Source organism: Varanus komodoensis, unplaced genomic scaffold, assembly GCF_004798865.1.
Source record: "Varanus komodoensis strain SLA01 unplaced genomic scaffold, ASM479886v1 scaffold5, whole genome shotgun sequence".
In the NCBI taxonomy this organism is placed as follows: Eukaryota; Metazoa; Chordata; class Lepidosauria; order Squamata; family Varanidae; genus Varanus; species Varanus komodoensis.
This window is the reverse complement of record NW_025336087.1, coordinates 31,168,751-31,189,306: the sequence shown is the minus strand read 5'-3', so window position 1 is coordinate 31,189,306 and position 20,556 is coordinate 31,168,751. Positions and strand designations below refer to the sequence as shown.

The window sequence follows — 20,556 nt, the reverse complement described above, 5'->3', positions numbered from 1 at the left end:
ACTGTGTCTCAAGGTATTTGCAAGCATCTTCAATACTTGATGTCAAATTTATACTTGAATTACAATGGTGTACAATTCTTCAACTAGCAATGTAAAGCAAAATGTATGAAAAGTTTATCATTTGAAACTCAGGTATTTTCACTCACTAACAAAGAGTCTCCATTCACTAGCTGTATATGTAACTTTCCAATTACATACTTGTAGAAAAAATGTTGTTGTTAAGGTAAGTCACTGCTTCCCTTTTACATCTTTCACAATGAACATGGCTAGGAATTTGCCATGCTGGTGTTAGACATGGTTTGATTATAGAGAAATATTTCTGCATTTCCTCAGGTTGGCACCTCTGTCTCCTCCTGGCAGGCAAACCTTCATTTGCAGTCATGCAGGACAACTGATGTGCTCCAACAGACCCTAGGTCACTTCCATAGAAATTCCCTTACCTTTGGGTCTTTTTCAAGCCATTTGGCAATTTTTCTCCAGTATGTTTCTTCATAATTAATTCTATAGTAACCAATCATGTTCACATTTAAAATAATCCAATCATGTTCTGAATCTGTTATTTCCATTTCAGAAAATATTTCTGTAGGAAGCATGAAGTGAAAAAGTTGGCATTAATTTAGTAGTACTTGCCTACAAAATAATATATGCCAATAAAGGCTGAAAGATCATTTTAATACAAATGCAAAATTGTATAAATTGTGCTTAATTCCATTTACAGAATCATAGAATAGTGGAGTTGGAAGGAGCCATGAAGGCCATTGAGTCCAACCTCCTGCTGTTGCAGGACACCAATTCATACCATTCTACTCATAATAATAATCAGAAACATCAGACCACCTGAGATACAAGTCCCAGTGGCAATTGTACCCCTACAGGCTCAAGAAATATATCACAGGACCAAGTAACATCCACTATACTATCAAGGGCTTGTTCACCATCTTTTAAATTCAAGGGTTATATGTAGCTCAAACACAGACTAACTGAAGTGATCCTCAAACTTTTGGGGGCTGCATCCCCCTTTCCTCTTAGGTGACAAGCCTAGTTCCCCCAACACCTCTTTCATAAAAACCCAAACAGTCACAAGAATTTCTTTAATACTAATATTCAATGTGGTATCCTGAATGAGGTTCTGTCTGACTTTTAAGCTGGTCTACAAGACAAGACAACACTACATAGTTTGCTGTCCTTAGAAAAATACCAAAGGATATGGATGGATTGTCTACATAGGTAATTGCCTTCATGATGGCCTCCAATGACCAATACAGCTGTCAAAATACAAGTACTTGAAAGGTTGTCACAAAGAGGAAGGGCAGGATCTCTTCTTGCTCATCCCAGAGTGCAGGACACAGAATAATGGGCTCAAGTTACAGGAAGCCAGATTCCAGCTAGATAGCTGGACAAAATTCCAGATGGTTAGAGCAGCACAACAATGAACCTAAGGAGGCTGTAGTATCTTCCACACTAGAAGCATTCAAGATGCAACTGGGTAGCCATCTGAGAGGGATGGTTTAACTGGGGGTCCTGCACTGAGCACGGATTTGGACCTGATGGCTTTCCAGGCCCCTTCCAACTCTGTTATTCCATGATTCTATTATTTCTAACAAAATACAGAGAAATGAAGACCTCCTCAGATAGGTCAGCTTCTTCCTTACTTTGAAGCTGCAGAGGAAAGCAAGGACATGAGCGGGGATTATCCTCACATTTGCAAAGCAATCTTTGCCTTGTCCCCAGGTCCAAAGTAGGAAAGAAGGCTGCTGGTGATTGTTTGGCAGCTACATTTTTATATTGATGGGCTATTCACAACCTTTGCAACCAAGCATCACCATGCACAGTGTGGGCAGAAGAAAAGGAAGCACTGTATCCTTGCACAGACACATGTTATTACCTCTTGCCTGCACAACATTACATTTTCCAAATGGCATTTCATAAAGTATATACTTCCTGGAAAGGAATTTCACAGGCAGAATCACTGCAAGACAGTTCAGAACACTAAACATTGGAGATTTTTTTAAAAAAAAATCATTTTCTGGTGCATCTTGTAATTGCAACATAATGCTGCAGTGTAGAATGCTCCTGGTCAGGGCTCCAAGTATCATGTAGTCTTCCAGGATACTCCATTTTGTCCTCCCTTCCCAATTGTTTTCAGTCCCTACCCCCAGCAACAGCCAGTGAGCATTTCATGATCACTCAGCAAGCTCAGTCCTCACTGGACACCCTGAGGGAGGTTATCTAGTCAAAGTTTTTTATATGATCATTTACATTTACAATCAAATAGTATTTTCAAGCTTGTTAAGAACAAGTACCTGCTTCATAAATTGGAGAAATTACAATAAATACTCATGATTATTTTGTATTCATGAGTTTACTACAAAGATGCAAGATTTCATACTGCAAACAACCAATGCAACATGGAAAAAGTACTTACTGCTGCTGCTATCCAGCCATACTAAAGGCTGCATAGTTCCATTTCTCATCCAAGAAATAGGAATTATCCATGTGTTACTTAAAAACAAAAAATGGATAATTATTTCTTCAATCTATGTAAATACACAGTTTAAATGCTATGAAATAATTTAAGTATAAGGAACAGTTTCTTTCCTTATACGTTAAGTATAAGTCACAGGTGTGGTTCCAGGATCTTCACTATGCTAATAATAGGTTACCACTAACTGACTTCAGCATCACTTCAGCCCCATGCATAATTGTAATTAACAGGAAAAATTGACTGGCTTAAATAGATTTCTACAATTCAAACCTCCACATCAGTACTAACATTATTTTTTCTAAACTAAACATAGGTATTGAAGAAGACATACTTTGCACTGCTTTTTCCTTTTCTTACATAAAATGTTTCCTGGCTGATTTTCCCAGAGGAGAAATTTGCTGTTAGAAGTGGGAAGCCAGCCTGGCAGGTCCAAGAGTCCATTATAACTTTTACTGGTGCTGGCAATTGGAGGTCATTCTCTTCATCTATTACCTTCAAAAAAAGTTCTGGTTAGAATACAGCTTGCCTTATATAATGTTATCGCTGCACTTACATGAACATCTGGTATGTGGGGCACCATAAGCCAGTACATACAGGAGTAGTCCTAGCTTTTCTGGCCACTGAAGTCTCACCAAAGTAGCAGACCCACTTTCATGAGCAGGGCTTGCATGACCCTGACTGCCACCATCAGCTAGGGCTCTGAGTCAGAAGAAGAGGGCCAACAGGATCAGGACCATCAGCAGGGTAAGTGATGATCCCGGTTTGGGTTCTACCACAGTGCCCGAACCAGTTCCTAGCATCAGCTGGAAGTCCAGTCAGACCTTTTTGAACCGCATCTCATGGGCCAGATTACATTGAGAAACTTGTCCCTCTACATCAGTAGATTCAAGGCCTGCTTGGCACCAATCACAGAGTTGATGGATTAGTGGACTCCAAGACAGCAGACAGCCTCCTTAAGGCTCTCTGATCTTCAGAAAGTCCAAAATCAGCACCAGATTGTAAAAGCCAGTTGTTTGACTAGAGCTGTCCATGGTCCTAAAACAAATTCCTGACTCCACACTTGTTTTTCCATTGACAGAAGTACAGCGCACTATCTTACAGAATTCTGTATGATGGGCCCCCAAAACAAGAACCAATAGCACAGTAACCTGACAAGGGAATCATAGACTGGGTCATCACAGGGGATGACAACTACCACAACAGCACAGGTTTCATTGAGAAATAATATACACACTTATAGTCACACACAAAAAAGAAGTCAGGGAGGGTCAAGAGAGGATCCAGAAATCAGCTGAGAGCATTTCAGAGCTAGAGGCAACTGGACCAGAAAGCATTTTCCCAGAGAATGCCTGGCTACATGCCTGGAAATTGAGGAGGGGACAAAGAAAGTCAGCACTGTTTTAGCTTCTTCCAATGACTTTGGACATGAATAGGAACTCCAAGCTTCCTGTTTTCCCTATCAAGTCATGTCAACACTTCCTAGAGTTGTACACTAGTATGCAACAACACCTAGATAATGAGATTGACAGTCCTTGGGTGTGATACTCCATCAGGAAATCATTTAGTTTGAGCAACAGAATGATGGGGCTGACTGAGGTGGCTGAAACACAACTGAAACTAGCATTCATTTCAGTATCTTGTCAGCACTCCTGAAGGGACAAAACTAACAGTTTAACCCCGCAGTGCCTGGAAGCAACTGACATGCATTTATAGGAACACTTTACAGTAACCACACCCGCTGAGGCATTGCATCTGCCTCTTCAAGGGCTTGTGGCCTTTCCCTGCAAGGATTGGGATCTTCTGAGGAAGGCTAGAAGCAGCAGCATCTGGCTGCGGAGTGCTCCTCGGGATCTCCTTGTTCAGCAGAGGAGACTGAAGTCCACTCTTCAGAGGGGGCACCAGAATCTTCTGAGAGTCATGTGATTCACACATGGAGTCCAGGACACTGGTTCTGGTGCCCTCCCTGGAGTCACTGCTACTGGAGGCTTCAGTCTCCAAGGGCTCCTAATTCTGGGTCATGATTTAAGCAGTATTTGAAATTGGGTGGTGATTTCCTTTTGTGAGGCAAATTTTCTTTCTTTGCCTAGTACGAGGCAGATATCGTTGGACTCCAATTATTCTCTGTTTCAGCAAGCATGATAAATGATCAGGGATTATGGAAGTTGTACCTTTGGATATATAAGTTGCTCCAGATGTTGCCGGACTACATCAGTCCTGATATTTGATGGGGCCATTCAGTACAATATATCAAACAGCAGGACTTCCTTAACTTTCCCCACTTCTGTTCTTCCTTCTACCTCTACCTCAGCTTGGAACAGCCAGGAACTTTGGAAAAGAAACTAGTAACAAGTGTGACTCGTGAAATTTCCTTACAATATTAGCATCCCACCTTATCTTTACACTATACCAGAAATGTTCTACAAGGAAAATATGGTATTGGTTTGATGTTTCTACATTATTCCCTAATGCAGTCATTCTTTGGTGGCCGCTAACACATGAGTGCCCAGAGATTGGGGGAAGGGGACTATAGTGCCAAATGAAGTGTCACTTACACAAAGACTTCAGGCCTCACCTGGATGCAAGTCAAAGAGGTTTATGGAGTAAGATACAGACTTGCTGGTCCTGAACAAAGTCAGATATGGTTGGTTCCAAACCCATTTTAGGGGCCGTTGCTATAGCAAAGTAATTAAGTAACAACTAAATATTTTAAGCACCTTTTGGATGTGATTCCATAGATCATCTTGGATGGTATTTGAAAAGGCAAATGCATTCAGATAGGACTGCAATAAAAGAAGTATAATAATTATTCAATTATCACTGATAATACATTTGAAAAAACAAGAATTAAGACATAAATCAAATTTTCCATATGCTAAGTCTTTGTGTAGACATTTTAAAACTCACACTGAGTGCTTTTATAAACAGTCGTTCTGTCAGAAAGTTGGACAGCATCCGGACAATGGCAGCCCCCTAAGAAATACATATTTTTGAAATGATAAGAGCTCTTTTAATTATGCAAGGAATTTCATTACTGGCATTGCATTCAGTGTTTTCTTACTAAATACAAAGATCGATTATATTGCATATTATATAAAGTGTCCCCCAAAACCATTCAGCAAACTCATACTTTTCTGTGCTGATTATAATATTTAAAAATCTAAATATTTGCCTCCACAGTGGAAGCCAAATATGTACCATACAAAACTAGTACATGACATTTTAAAACCACAATATTATATGGCTGAGGACAAGCAGAGAATGTTTTATTCAGAACAGGAAAACATACTCAGCATATAAATAATAAGAAAATATTCAGAATTGATAAAAACAGTACTTTAATTTCTCATGTTTTAAATCCAATCAGAAATGATGCCCTGGTTTATTTTTTAAAAAAGCATTTGTGCAATCACTTCTGAAATGTCCTGACGGTCTAGCAATTGGGCCCTCTACTCTGAAAATCCTTGTCTTTAACTCCAGGAATGTGGGCACACATCCCATGTCCTCAGTAGTTTCCAAAACATGTTTTGGATGGGTTTGGAGCCCCCCATTGAGCAATCCAGCAATTATGTGCATCAATCTATGTGCTTAGGCACTTTCCTCTTCACTTTCCACTCTTATCAGCAGTGAAACAAAATAAGAATATAAGACTGTAAGAAAAGTTATACTGGATCAGACCAAGGGTCCCACTGATCCAACATTCTGCAGGGCATGTGGAATGGGGATGGCCATCTTTGGAGGAAGTGGAAAGTTTTATGACCATGACTGGAAAATGAGAGCCATGGGCATGAATAGAGTACATTTCTAAGTAGGCTAGAACTGGTCCACTCCTCTCTTTCCGTCCGGTGCAATTTGCTATGCAAACGCCCCTTCTTGCAAAGGCTTCACTTCAGGGGATGGAGCAGATTCCTTTTCCTCATGCTGTGCAAAAAGTGGTGACTCCATGCTGCCACTTTTCAAATCATGTGAAAAATATTTGGGGGACAATTATGTATTAAAAATATAGTTTGTTCTTACCTTCTGGTATGTCACTTGACTAAACAGGCGTGATAATGTAGCAGATTGACGCTTTTCATCTCTGTCTGATAAAGCCTGATACATGTGTGCATCGCTTGGCATCACAGCTAATACAATCTTATAGCTAAAGACTTGGTCCTGAAAATAAGCACAAAATACTAATATTTAACTAAAATTTGACAACACTTCAAGTGACCTCTGTGTTTATGCAATTAATTCATGAACCATGTTTGTTTTCATTCCTTTCTTCTCAAAAACCTTTACTTGGACATTGTATCCATAGCCCATTCAAAGGAATCTACATATCTGGCTGATTGTCCTCCACCATTGTGAATGCCCAGGATCTTCCAAGGAGGCCTTATTGGTGAGTCCACAACAAACAGTGTGCTGTCAGGTAAAAGAATGGAAGTAGGTCTTTTCAGCATTGGCACCCACCCTCTGAAACACCCTCCTGTGTGTATGGATTGAAAGGCAGCAAGTGCATCAGGCATCAAATCCATCTTGAAAATGTACCTATCACCCAGGCTTTCTCTGACTTATAACTTTGTTGTAAACCCACAGACAGCTTCAGCTTTGAGGTGATATAGAAATGAAATAAATTATGATGATGCTTTTAAAGTACTTGTTTTATTATACTGCATTGTGTACTGTACTGTATTATATTATATGTGGTTTTATATAAACTACTTGGACATCCTGGGGTACCAAGGCAACATGCATACAGCAGATTAAATGAACAAAAACGTATCCTGAAAATATATCAGGATGGATTTTCTTTTTTCCAAGAAAATCTATCACAGGAAGCCAATATGCAAAATTCAGAAGACCAGAGCATCTACATGCCGATTTTAGTTACCATGTGAAATAGCCAGTCAGCATGAACCAGGTCAGTAACAGCACCAAAAGCATCAGGCACATTGTTGGCATAGGGCACCATGATTATCAACTGCTGGATTTGGAGACACCTGCTGAACTGTGGAACGGAAACGTTTCTGACAAAGATATTTGTGAGATGCTGTTCTCACAGAAAGCAAATGTGGTAATAAGATGAGGTGCTATGAGTTCGTTATGCAACAGAAGAAAGCAAGCATTATGCAAGAGTGCAGGCTAGTCAACACTGACGACAGCATGGAGAACGCAGAACTGGGTCTGGTCATGTTGCAAGGACAAAGGCACACTGGGAGCATCTTGCCAGAGGACACTTTACATGCTGGAGGCATCCCTGCAGAGCTTCCACTCATGCCAAGGCACTGAAAGCAAAGCTACTGTTTCTTGAAAAAAAAGTAGGTATAAAAATACTTAGTTCACACTTACCAGGGGCTCTGTGGAATCAATGTAATGTTCCCCTAGATATCCAAAATAAGTTGCAAATCCCTCATTAAGCCATAACTCATTCCACCATGCCATGGTAACCAAGTTTCCGAACCACTTTAAAAAAGAAGGGAAAAGAGTCTTTAAATGCATTATTTAAAACTGCTATTCCCATCAGATGGCAAAAGAGTGCTTTATGCCTTTACACAGTACCTTTACTGTCACAGAGGAGTATTGCAATTATAGCAGCTGCTAGGAATGTGGGAAGAGGAAGCATTAAAAAATCCACGAAGGTACAAGTAAACAATTAAAAGAAAATCAAATATGTAATTTTCTAACATGGCAAAAGATACAATTCTCTCCAAGCATCAAATGAGATATGATACTAAATGTCAAAAGCGATTAATATGCATATTTTTGTTATGCACTATGCCATGGCAGATTCTGGAACAAGTAGGTTGGGGGAGGCAGTTTGACTTTTTTCAGACTCTTCCATGGCTCAACAAAGTTTGCTTCTTCAATAATGCATATCCACGCAAACCTGCTCAGAAGTCCTACTGAATTTACTGAGACTCACTATTAAGTAAGTGTATACAGGACTGCAACCTAAAACTATTATTTGCATTTCTAGTAAGTTATCCATTAGCATCAATGGAAAGTGCCCTTAAAATGCAATTAAAGGTTTTGGAGAAATAATTTTTGTATATTATTATTACATCGCATTCATATTCCACCTTTTGCCCTCTTGTGTGGAACCTAAAGCAGTTTACACAGCTCCATTTTACCCTCACAACAACAACCCTGTGAGGTATGTTAGGCTGACAGCGAATGACTGGCCTAGTCACTCTGGAAACTCCATGGTCGCATGGGGACTACATGGATCTCCTATGGTCTCCAGTACAACACTCCAACAACCACACTACACCGGATTTCTACATGGTGGCAAAGGGAAAGAAAGTTGACCTCTTCCTTTCCCAGCCCTCCTCACATCTAAATTTAATTTAGAAAAGGCACATTTTATCATGCAATGAAGAAATGCCAGGGTAAGGCTTGAAAGTATATTGTTCCTCAAATTTACAAATACTTTCCAGACACACCTTAAACTAAAGGAAAACAAGGGTGGGCATGTGACTGAGAGACTAAATAAGATGAGGCGCATGGTAGGGAAGCAACACTCCCCAAACAGATAATGGATACTGCAGAAGGGAGAGGGGCTGTCTTTGAGGAATTGCCCCTGTACATGAAATTCCTGCTTGTTTTGCAAAGCTGAGGGCACAGCTTGGACAAATGATCCTTTCGCAAAGATGCACAAAGATCTTGCTGCACAAGGGGTGAATGAGCCTCCTCCCTCCTTTGCAAACAAGGATCGCTCTCGGATTAGGAAGAGTTTGACAGGTTGGCTTCTGCTTGCAAAGAGATATTTATTTATCTGCACAAGATTGAGTGGGCAATTGCTGGCTTTTGGCAGCACACCTCTCTCCTGCACACGATCCACTCTAGGTTCCTTGTTGCTGCCATATATCTGGAGGCGTCCACAGTTGTGCAAGAAAAATTAAAAGATAAACATTTTCAATTACTTGTTAAACTTAAAACATTTTTTAAAAATACTTGGAGTCCAAGGTACAGCTGAGGCACTTCATTGGGACTGGACAAAGAGAGATCATAAAACTGCTGTGACAGCTGGCTTTATGGTCTTAAGAAAAAAATCAATTAATGAGACAAAATTCACCATGAGCCCAAAAGGGCTTGAGTCACAGAGAAGAGAATCTCATTCTTTCCACAGTGGCCCCTGCAGTAGTCACTGGAGAGCCACAGGGGAAGGAATGGAAAGGATCTGCTATCCATGATGCCCAACCATCTGCCAGGTGCCTTGGTGGCAGGGTAGCTTATTGAGTTGTGTGAACCCACTCTTTACATGGTAGCTTTGTATTTCAGGGTAACATTTCTTTTCTTATAGTACGTATTCTCATCTTTGACTTATACTTGATTCTGACGGTATATTGTCAAGAGAATTCAGTATGTGCTGAGCAATAAACACAAATAATACATTTAAAAATTAAAAGACACAAAATGCTACAACAGTCAGTGATGTACTACATGTCTCTTCTACTGTTGAAGACGCACTACTCCTGTATTAATATATGCAGTGGTGCTCATAAGCAACGTTTGCATTGTAATTCAATTGCATGGTGGCTATTAGAAAAATATCAACTGCATTTCAATGGTAAATATAAGAATATAATATTTTACTACATGCCTGGTGTACTATCTCGTGGGAAATTGCATGAAGAATCATTTTTTTCCATTTTCTGCTGGTATCTTGAAGGGGATACAGTAAGTTTTCTTCCTGGAAAGTGATTAGTCCCCAGTTTTCCATAGCACTACTTGTCATGTGAGGTAGTGCAATAAAATCTACATAAGCAGAGGGGGAAAATGAGGCAGCTGTAAGAACTTCATATTTAACAAGTTTACATGAGCACTTCTCTGCTTATTCCATAAACTCACAAGATTTTCAGTGAATGACAACCATAGACTGAAAAATAAACTCTCTTTTGTGCATTTTCTTGGGTTTTTCAATAGTCATACATGACGGAAAAAGTGACTTGCTGGGTCCAATCAACAGTACCTGGGAAAATGGAATTTGTGATCAAAAACATCTGGAAGACACCAGGTGAAGGGAGGCTTAAATACAATATCCCATTTCTCCCTGTTGTCAGCTGCAAGGCTTCAAGCACTGTTTCTTGGCTTCCCAGGGGAAATATCATTCAGCTGCTGTTCACCAATTTTTGTTATTCAGCTGTAAAGTGACTGTACCATAGAGGTCTCAAAGGGCCACTGATTAACCAATCCTCCATCAATGTGCCTCACACCCTTTTAAAGCAATCTGTCCTTTAATACATCTTGTGACAACAAACTCCATAAAACAATTCTGTTCTCAGGAGAAGTACCTTCTTTTGTTATACTCTTTGCTGACAAAAGGGCAAATGCTGGTTACTTAGAACTGGGTATAGAACAAAAGGCAAAAACGTGTGGTGGAAAGAGGCGTGATAAAATAAAAATAAAATGAAGGAGGGGCGAAGGGACAGATGATAAGAAAAGCTCCACCAGGCAGGCAGGCTGCTCGGCCACTTGTCGGGGGCAGCTGTCACTGGTGATGGCCAGGGCAAACCTGGCACAAGGGGGTTTTGCCACTCTGCCAAGTGTCTCACTCATTCCTTCCCTGGGAATACTAGCCCAGGTTCAGATGACATGATATCCCATTGTGGAACAAACTCTAGGTTGTCAGGATGGGTTGTTACCCTTGAACCAAGCACGCTGCAAGAATTTGTTCAAGTTTGGTTCTCATGACAACCCACTGTAACAACCCACAACTGGTTGTTGTATCATGGGAACCCATTTATTGCATTGACACAATAGAGGTGCTGTGCGCAAGCAGCCTTTCAAAATTGTCTACCCTATTTGCAACCAGAGACAATTTCATTGAATACCTCCAATGGAAAAATAAATTCTCCAATCAGTTTCCTACAAACAGGTTCACCATAAGCAGGGATCATAGCACAGATTCATAATGTTTTACTTAAGAGTTTTTGTTTTTTGTGCTGTCACTGTGCTGGCATGCTGGTCTCCCATTTTGTTTCCTTCACAGTGTTCCATACTTGGTATCATTCTGAGGCATTCAGGAGGACAAGCATAAGGGCAGCCTCCACCCAGACATTTCTGGAGAAAACTGTCTGCTGTGCTCAGTGGGAGTGAATCAATTATGCCAGCTCCAGGACTGGCATAGTTGAGGGCTCCTATTGGGGACGTGTCAGAGGAGCAAAGCATTACATGTCCTCAGCTAATCATATTACATAATTGGAAGCAGTAACAAATGCTTAACCACTCTATCTTTACACTGGCAAGCAAACATACCTGTTTTTGCAAGAGTGTAGCTGATGTCAAATAAGTCTTCCATAAATGAAAATACTGGTCCACTGATATTTAAAGCATAGTCAACCAATCCATTTTGAACTGCAGTCTTCCTAGCCCAAATACGTATCTAGGCACAGAAAAAGTGATTACAAATAGAAGCAAAAATATACTGTGGACAGTTTAAATATGAAGCTACACACAAGGCCCAATTTTGCCTGATAACAGCAAGAGCTGGAGGATATTGGCGGGTATCAGAAGGACAGCATCTGAAAGATCACTGGTGTTTTGCTGGTGGTGATGCTAGTGTGTTTGTGTGCAAGTGTGTGTGTTTGAGGAAATAGAACATGTTAAGACTAGCTGAGAACACTACCTTTCACTGACTTTTTCAAGAGCTGGACAGCTGCCTGTTCTGCTCAGGATGGGGCTACATTCCACCTGAAGGAGCAGGTGTGCAGTCTGGAGGCTGTCACTGTTCCAGCACAGGTGTGGTCAATGTCTAGTCACTGAATCACAGGCATGTCCTTTACCAGCTCCAGCAAGTAAGAAAGTAACAGCTCTTCCAGCTCTTCAGGGACTGAAATGGCTTGAGCACTGGGGCCCACACACTGGTAATCTCAAAACTGGATTTCTGCAATGTGCTGTATGTGGGGTTGCCATTAAGACTGGACTGGCAGCTGCAGCTGTACAGTATGCCTCAGTCAAGTTGGTATCAGGTGCAACTCACTGCCACACAGTACTGGTTGCCCCTCTGATGACAGGCCAGGTTTAAGGATTACAAAGCTCCAAGTACCTCAGGACTAGCATACCAGAAGAGATTTCATAATCCCATACCACCTTGCTCAAGCTGCTATACTCATCAGGAGAGACCCTCCTGGTGGTACCCAAAATTGCAGAGGTCTGGTCCATCATAGCTCAAAATAGGGACTTTAATATTATAGCACCCACTCCCAAACACTACCATTTAGGCAGAAGCCACTCAGCTGGGGTTTTGGCACCTACTGAAAAGATCATACTTACAACAGTCATTCTGTTTGATCATACTTACAAAGGTAACCTGTTCCTATTTATGAAAATTGCAAACTCTCTTTAGTATAAATAATAAATGTTAGTATAAATAATGAATAGATATCACAAGGTAAATTCATTAGCTTAACCTAATATAGCATTCCAAAGTTCCCATGACTGATTAGTTTCAGAGGCATTGATCACAGCACCATTGCTCAACTCTAAGCCCAACCTCTTGGCTAACTTCATCCTCACAGAGACCTGGAATAAATGCAAGAATGTGTTATTTCAGCAGGATCCCTGATGTCTCTGAACCCATTTTCTATGAAGAGCATAACTAAACTCTTCACTCAAAACTGGATATAGGTCAAAATATACATACAAATGCAGTAACCCTGGAAGAAAAGAAATATCCAGCTCAGGCAAATTATGCTAGCAATGTGCCCCTTGCCTTGCTGAATAAGAATGAGATACCCATATATTACAAAAAATACTAGCAATGTCTCACCACTTCCCCAACAACCTACTAGCCAGAGAATTGCATGCAATGCCCAGTGTGGAGTTAACTCTTCGGGCACAGTCATCTGCATGTTTAGATAGAAAAGGGTTCTACAGCTCCAAGCATGCCCCTGATCTAAGACAGCCTAAACAAAATGTTAAATACACAAATCAAACTCAGAAGAAATGGGGTGATTTTAATACTGAGGCAAGATGTAGAATTCTCAGAAGACCTAACCAAGATAGCCATTGTTTAAGTCCATGTTCCAGCAATAGATGCTGAAGAAAAAGCAATCAAGGACTTTTATGTAAACATCCAAGACATTGACAATACATCAAAAGAAGTTATGCCGATATGTTAATTCTCACAATTCTGCACTATAATTCAAAATTGTCATTATTCTAATGCATATTTGTTGTGATTATCTGTGATCTCTGATGTTACTGTGATCTTTGTAATTGTTCTGGGGTGTTTTGACTGCTCCACCAACCAGCTGTTCCTCCATGTCTCCCCCTCCCCATGCCCTGGGACACAAGAATATATATATATGCCAATTAGGCCAATTTCTGTAATAGTCCTACAATAGCCCCTAAGTGTCCAAGTGAGAGGAAGCTAGAAATGATTAAGCATAGTGAACAATGTATGCAGACTACCGAGATAGGCTGAAAGCTAGGCTTCTTGTGCCAGTCAGCCAGCGGTATAACTATATGAGACCTGAGTTATTGCTATATTCTACTTTTTGTGGTGCTCTGGAATCAAACCCTCATGATCTGCAAGGTATCCCTGTATGAGATGGCTCAATTCCATTAAGGCACCCACAGCCTTCAGTTTACAAGGGCTGAGCAAGTCTGTCAAGGACAGAACATTTTGGAGAACTTTCATTCAAGGGGACACCCTAAGTCAGAGATGGTTTGATGGCAGGAAACAACACTATTTCAGCAACAAGGGTGGAAAGAAGAAAAAGGCTCTTCCCCTTTCTTTTTAACTTTGTTAACCAGCACTGCTGCAGCATGCAAGGTACATTATGGGTAAGAGTATAGATCCAGAGAGCTCCTCCGGTATGGAAAGTAATCTCCTAACAAACTCACTCATGGTTCTTTGCCACAGACTGGCAGCGGGCTCAGAGCTTGGACAAATCCTGATATGGCAAAGGCCATTTCTGACTATTCCTGAAGCAGTGAGAAGGGATGTTTGCACATTAATTGCCAAGAGGAGCATTACTATATTTATTTCAGATGAAATCCTATTGTGGCAAGACACTGTCTAGAAGGCCACAGGAGAAGCCACAGGCTCAGCTCCAACCTCTGGAAAGCCCCCTAAGGTCAGCGCTTGAATTTTGGAGTGACCTTCCTCCTACCTTCAGATTCTGGCTCCAACCCCCATTTTCAGGACATATGCTATTATATAATTAAACATTATAACTTATTTGTTTACCAATTTTATATTTCCTGCAGTTTGTAGAGTCCTCTGGATTGTGTACACTAAACTTAGGGAAATACTGCAGAACATAAAACTCAGTCGTACATGCAAGTGTATACTCCTAAAGTCTATAATAAAAGCAATGAATGTAATCACCTTTTTGCCCCTCTCTGTTCTGGTGACATGATCAAAGTTGCAGACCACAAAAGCAGTTATATAAGTGGACATTTTTGGACTTGTTTCATATGTTGTGACAGTCCAGTTTATGCCTGTGGTCAGGTTTATGTCTGCAGTCTCGTTTATCCATCCACTCGCTGTGCTCTCGTTCACATCCTGATACTCAGATACATCTACAAATATATTAATAATTAGTTAATCATCAGATATTATTAAAGTTACTCTATTATGTACATGAGAGAATGAGTTAAATGCATTTAATGCATGTATTACCAATATTAAACCCTGCAAGTATTCTCCTGTCACACATATACAAACATGCCTGTACTTGCATGCTTGCAAGGTTATCAGAAGTGCTATTTTGCTCCTGACAATAATATTTCAGTGTTCCTTGGGTGAACAACAGGGAACATTTAAACCCAGCAGATACACAAACCCTGTAACTCCTCCCCTTCTCCACAGGCATATGTTATTATGACAACAGAATTATCAGCCACAGAGACCTCCAGAATCACATGTGGTCTCCACCTCTTCAACAAGCCATTCAAGGAAGAAGATGTTTTGGAGTTTCTGGATGGCAGAAGCAGCTCCAAAAGTTCCAAGAGATGCTCAGAATCCTGATAGGAAATGGAACTGCAAAGGATGTTGTTTTTGAGGAAAGCGACATTCGGGAGCTCGGTTGATGGAAATCATTCGGACTGCTTCCACAGGCAGGTCACATTCACAGTACACAAAGGAAAGGGCTATCCAGCTTCCCAGAGTGGTCCTGCTTGGCTTGACAGTAGCAGAGTTTTGCCGGTGTCATTCACCAAAAATTTTTAAAAAATCTATCCCATATATGACGACTTTTCTCCTAGCCACTTTGGGAAAAAAAGAATGCAAAACAATTGGAAGCCAAACACAGAATATTGACTAAGCCAGAACAGAAACGAATCAGGGATGAACCAATCTGTCAGTATTTTGGGTGCCAGTGTCACATTTTTAGGTGCCTGGGATTTTTGCAAGCCTGGTTATAGATACTATAATAGCATATTTAATACCATTTTTTCTAACAGCAGGTCAGCCCTAGCATTATTGTGGGCACCATTGCCTTACTTACCTATTGCTGGCATGTTGGAAAGAGCTACGTAGCTCGGATGGTGTACAATACTGATGCTAAAGGTCGCTTTCAGTGCAGGCTCATCAAAGCATGGATAGACACGCCTCGCACCTGTTGGTGCTAGCTGTGATGCAATCAGCTGCCTAAGTTGAGGATATGAACAGGGTTAAATTCAGTCATTCTGACCCAGTATGCTGTGGTAACAGCCTCGAACATGCAAACCTCCAAGGTGATGCTGTATACATAGTTAGCTGAAGATACATACACATAACCTTGGAAAAAATAAACTTCAGCAAACTAATAAATATTTGTGGTAAAGAAGTGCAGAACACTAAAGAAATCAGACAAGATGCTAACAAGAACACAAAATTTAAACTATGCACATGAAAGGCAGTCATGCCTCAGTTTTTCAATAACGATATACAGTATTTCTAACAGTATAGCTCTATATTGTTCACTATATCTCCTGTGTCAAGGATGTGGTGGATATTTAGGAGTGCTTTAAATTTCTCTGCTCATTAGAAGTAGAAACACTAATTATATTTTATATTTGTTTGTATTTCTGAATCACCCCATAATTATGTTCTGAACAATGCACATTTTAACAAATAAGCAGTGCAAAACATGACAATATACAATAACTACAGCACAGCACTAAAATTCTAAATACAAATCCTTCAAGGCTAAGCTTAGATGTGAATTGGGTTCTCGGACTTTGTCCTATCATTCCAAAGGAACCAAGTATCACATGTTGATAAGGGCATCCTAAACAGATGACAGATTGTTCAGCAAACTTTTAAATGGAACATGTGTAGTATGTGTTCATCACAAATTCTTTTGAAAATAGATTTAAAAGGGGTGGTGGTGGCAGAGAAGAGAAATAGCTCTGTGCTTCGCAGCTGAAGTAACACAACATGACTGTCTAAAGCAGGGGTCGGCAACCCACAGCTCCAGAGCCACATGTGGCTCTTGAATGCCTCTGCTGCGGCTCCATCGCTCACATCACAGCCGCTGCTGATCCGCGGCCCGTGTCAGCACAGCACTTGGATAAATCGAAGAAAAGTTCCTGAAGAAAACCAAACGCTTAATGGTACGTGGGTAGATTCATTTGCTTTTACTGCTGACAAACTTATGGGGTTTGCTGTTTAATGCATGCAGCCCTTTAGCACTGACTTTGACTCTTCAGGAAACTGCTCTCCTGTTCAAAATATATGAAAGGAGTCCTACTAGTTTATAATGTAAGATTAAAAATAACAGTTTTTAGTGACTGAACAAGAGCTACAGCTAAATCATAATGAAGATATACATAGTATTAAGGTAAAAAAACGATATATGCAGTGTTATCTTCATTTTAGATGTCAAAAGGGTTTTGTGGCTCCCAGTGTTTTCTTTTGTGTGGGAAATGGGTCCAAATGGCTCTTCGAGTGTTAAAGGTTGCCGACCCCTGTTCTAAAGTTTACTTCCATACAATCCTTAAACCCAAGCTCTAAAATTACCCCTATCCCATGCTTGTCAATGGAAGCGGAAAGCAGAAGTCCAGCTCAGTAATTTTAGGCCTGGACAAAATGGCCTCACAGAAAGGCCATTATGTGTATTACTTCAGTTGTGAAGAAAACAGCTGACCTTTTAAATTTTCTGTTCTCTCCCTCCAGCACCCCATATTCATCATACATTGCAACTGCTTCTACAATCCTTTGCTGGGCATCCTCCCCACAATAAACAGCACAGCATCCTGTATTGCAAACCTTATTTAAAAAAAAAAGCAAAGAACATATGGGAAAGAAATCTGGATGGGTGACTTAAGTCCAACCTTGAGCAGACAGTTGGACATGATGGCCTGCTGGGTCCCTTCCAACTGTATGATTCCATATAAGTTGAAGTGTAGCATAGTGGTTAGAGTGTTGGACTGGGATACAGGAGATTCAGGCACTAGTACCCCATAAAGCTCAATGGGTGACTTCAACCTAGCCTACCTGTTGTTAGTAGGGTAAAATGGAAAAGGAGAACCTGGAAAGCTGCTTTGGGTTCCTTGTAGGGAAAAAAGGCAGGATATAAGTGTAACATAACAAGAAGAATGAAGTTTAGATGAGCATCTGTAGTTATGTCCCTGCCTGCTTGTCCACCTCCTTCTAAAAGTAAGGAAAAAAGAATGAGGTAACCAGCCCTTGCAGATCTTGGCAAAGGCTGGTCAGGGGCTGATGCCACTGTTCTCTGAGGCCCCTTAGACTGTGGGAACCAGGGCTGGTGCTGGGTAAGGAAATGGCTCAGTGGCTAATGGCAATGATCAATGCCTCAGGGCCAAATAATAATAATAATCCCCCACAAATTTCCATATGTTAATATACAGATAATCTAAAAGCAGTACTCCTACAGGGGAGACAAAACCTCTCCCCTAAGGTTACCCCACTAATACAAGGCTTGCATGGATAGGAGAAAGGAGGACTGTTGATTTCATTCAAAAACTTCAGCCAGAAAATTCGAAGGTGGGGGCAGCAGGAAATGAAGCACCTGTGGGCAAAAACTCAGCCAGTCATGGGGAAATCAGATGCACCAGAGCTCAAAGGGTACCTTTGTTTCAGCAAGTACTCATGACAAGAGGGAGGGTAGGGCAGACGTTTAAGGGGCTCCAGCTCCAGCTCCAGCGGGCCGCCCCGATACTGCCTCTGTTGGAGGCCCTGATCTGTGACCCCAGAGCCACGAGCAGCCTCCTACCTGCTCTCTCCTTCGTCCTCGTACGTGTTGAGGAAGAGCCCGTGGGGATCCCACAAGCTGTGGATCGTGCCCTGGAAGGCGAGCTGCACCTCGTAGAGGGCGCCCGCGCTCAGGTTCTCGCGCAGCTCCAGCACCACGTACTCGTTCTGGGGCGCTGGCCACAGCTCGGCCACGGGGACGCTGCGGCGGCTGCCGTGGGCGCCCGGGCCCCAGACGGCGGCGCTCCGGTAGGTGAGGCCGGCGCTGTGCAGCAGCACCGTGGCCGTGGCCTGGCGGCAGCGCACCTTGATGTTCACGCGGCCCGAGTGCGTGCGCGGCTCGGGCAGGCCGGGCGCCAGGTGGGGCCACAGCAGCAGCGAGTAGTGCGCGGGCGCCAGGTGCGCGGGCAGGCGCCACTCGTCCCATGGCCCCGGCGGCCGCGCGGGCGGCGCGGCGCTGGCATTAGGGCTGCCGCTAGCGCAGGGCGGCGGAGGGCGCGCTTCGGTTCCCTGCCGCAGCCGGACGTCCTGCAGCTCCTGCGCGCAGCGGCCGTAGAGGATCCCCAGCACGAGGAGCGCCAGGAGCGAGAAACTCGAGCGCACCTTAGCGCCCATTTTTGGTTCCTTCCCGCCCAAGCCCGCGAAGCGCTGGCGTGGACGGGGAGGTTAGAGACTGAGTGGCTTGGGCGGAAGACAGCAGGGCGCAGAATAAGAGCCCGAGAGCGGAGATGGAGTTCGCCTTCCGCGCAAGAGGACAGCAGGGGTTTTCCTCACTGCCTCAGGCTAGATGGAAGTGGGAGCGGCTGACTATGGCAAAAACTCACAATGATGTCAAGCAAAAGTACTACTCCAAATCGGAGCCCCAGTGAAGCCAAGCTAATACTTGGCTGAAGTTTCAGTGGAGCGCTGCGCCTGCCCAGTGCACGGTCCAAAACCCCATCTCTGTTTCTTCTTAGCCCTTCTATTTCGCTGCGACCGTGAGGAGTACTTAAGGCTAGCTTGTTCTGGCTGTTGTAACCGGGCAGTGGACCCAGTACCAGAAGCCGAAGGCGGGGAGCATTGACGGAAATTTGCATTACTTCGCTATCCTTCTCTAGGAAAAGGGTCCCCTTCTGTTGTTCACAGGATCCTTTATCTGAACGGGAAGGCACTAGAAGCAGAAATTCCAGAGACTGGTGGAGGAGAAGAGGACGAAGGAAACACCCTTAATTTTACCTCTCAAGTCTTCACAGGACAGGAAGACCTGTTTCTCTGTTTTTCTAAACATGTATCAGAGATCCATTGCTGCTTGTTGGGTGCAATCTTGAAGGCAGGTGGTCTACCTATTCAGTGCACAGGGCCACCTCTTACACTGCTTCAACAAACACATGTGTGGGAAGGAAAGAGCTGTGGCAGCTCCCAACTCTGTGGCATGTACACTTGTGTCACATGTATAATGCAAAACATTATTTGGTCATGCACACTTTAACTGTTTTTCATACCACATTTTTGTGAAATGAGTTGCTTTCTGCTTTGAATTAGTTCAGAAGGAAGGGCTAACATCCAGGAATACTGAATGGGGTATGGTAGGAGTTTAGTCAGAAAGGATAATAAATCTTCGCTTATGCTGCAAATGCAAGGTTTGCTTACAGTTTTGTAAACTGTTTTTCCTTTTAAAATGAAGAGACAAGTTTGTGTCATATTTTCTTAGATGCACAGTAAATGAAGAGTCAGATGGCTGAAAGGCCAGAAGCTTTTGTCCTTTCTGAGTCTGTAGGCATATCTAGCACTGCCACAAAATGACAGTCATGAAACTTTTAGTATTCCTCAAGGCTACAGTGTTCCTCAGTCCTCCTTAGCTGCCTTACATTCTTCCACACAGCCATAGCCATCTCTCACTTTGTCTGTTCTGTCCCCGGGCATCCAATAGAATGTGGCTGGAGTCTCTCCTGCAATTAGAATAGTG

The 20,556-nt window shown here is 42.2% G+C and overlaps 1 protein-coding gene across 1 annotated transcript in view; it reads right to left on the bottom strand.

Moving 5' to 3' along the window:
• LOC123031458 (aminopeptidase Q-like) overlaps positions 1-19,313 on the bottom strand; it is a 35,786-nt gene extending 16,473 nt beyond the window's left edge. Inside the window, exons 1-12 of the mRNA XM_044446465.1 lie at positions 18,634-19,313; positions 15,922-16,064; positions 14,802-14,995; positions 11,723-11,849; positions 10,068-10,222; positions 7,814-7,927; positions 6,500-6,637; positions 5,390-5,455; positions 5,200-5,265; positions 2,817-2,977; positions 2,426-2,502; positions 441-580 (exon numbers count right to left, since the gene is read on the bottom strand). Of these exons, the coding sequence (XP_044302400.1) occupies positions 441-580; positions 2,426-2,502; positions 2,817-2,977; positions 5,200-5,265; positions 5,390-5,455; positions 6,500-6,637; positions 7,814-7,927; positions 10,068-10,222; positions 11,723-11,849; positions 14,802-14,995; positions 15,922-16,064; positions 18,634-19,226 (1,974 nt within the window). The 5' untranslated portion in view covers positions 19,227-19,313. The remainder of the gene's footprint in view (positions 1-440; positions 581-2,425; positions 2,503-2,816; positions 2,978-5,199; positions 5,266-5,389; positions 5,456-6,499; positions 6,638-7,813; positions 7,928-10,067; positions 10,223-11,722; positions 11,850-14,801; positions 14,996-15,921; positions 16,065-18,633) is intronic.
• Between the last annotated feature and the right edge of the window lie 1,243 nt (positions 19,314-20,556).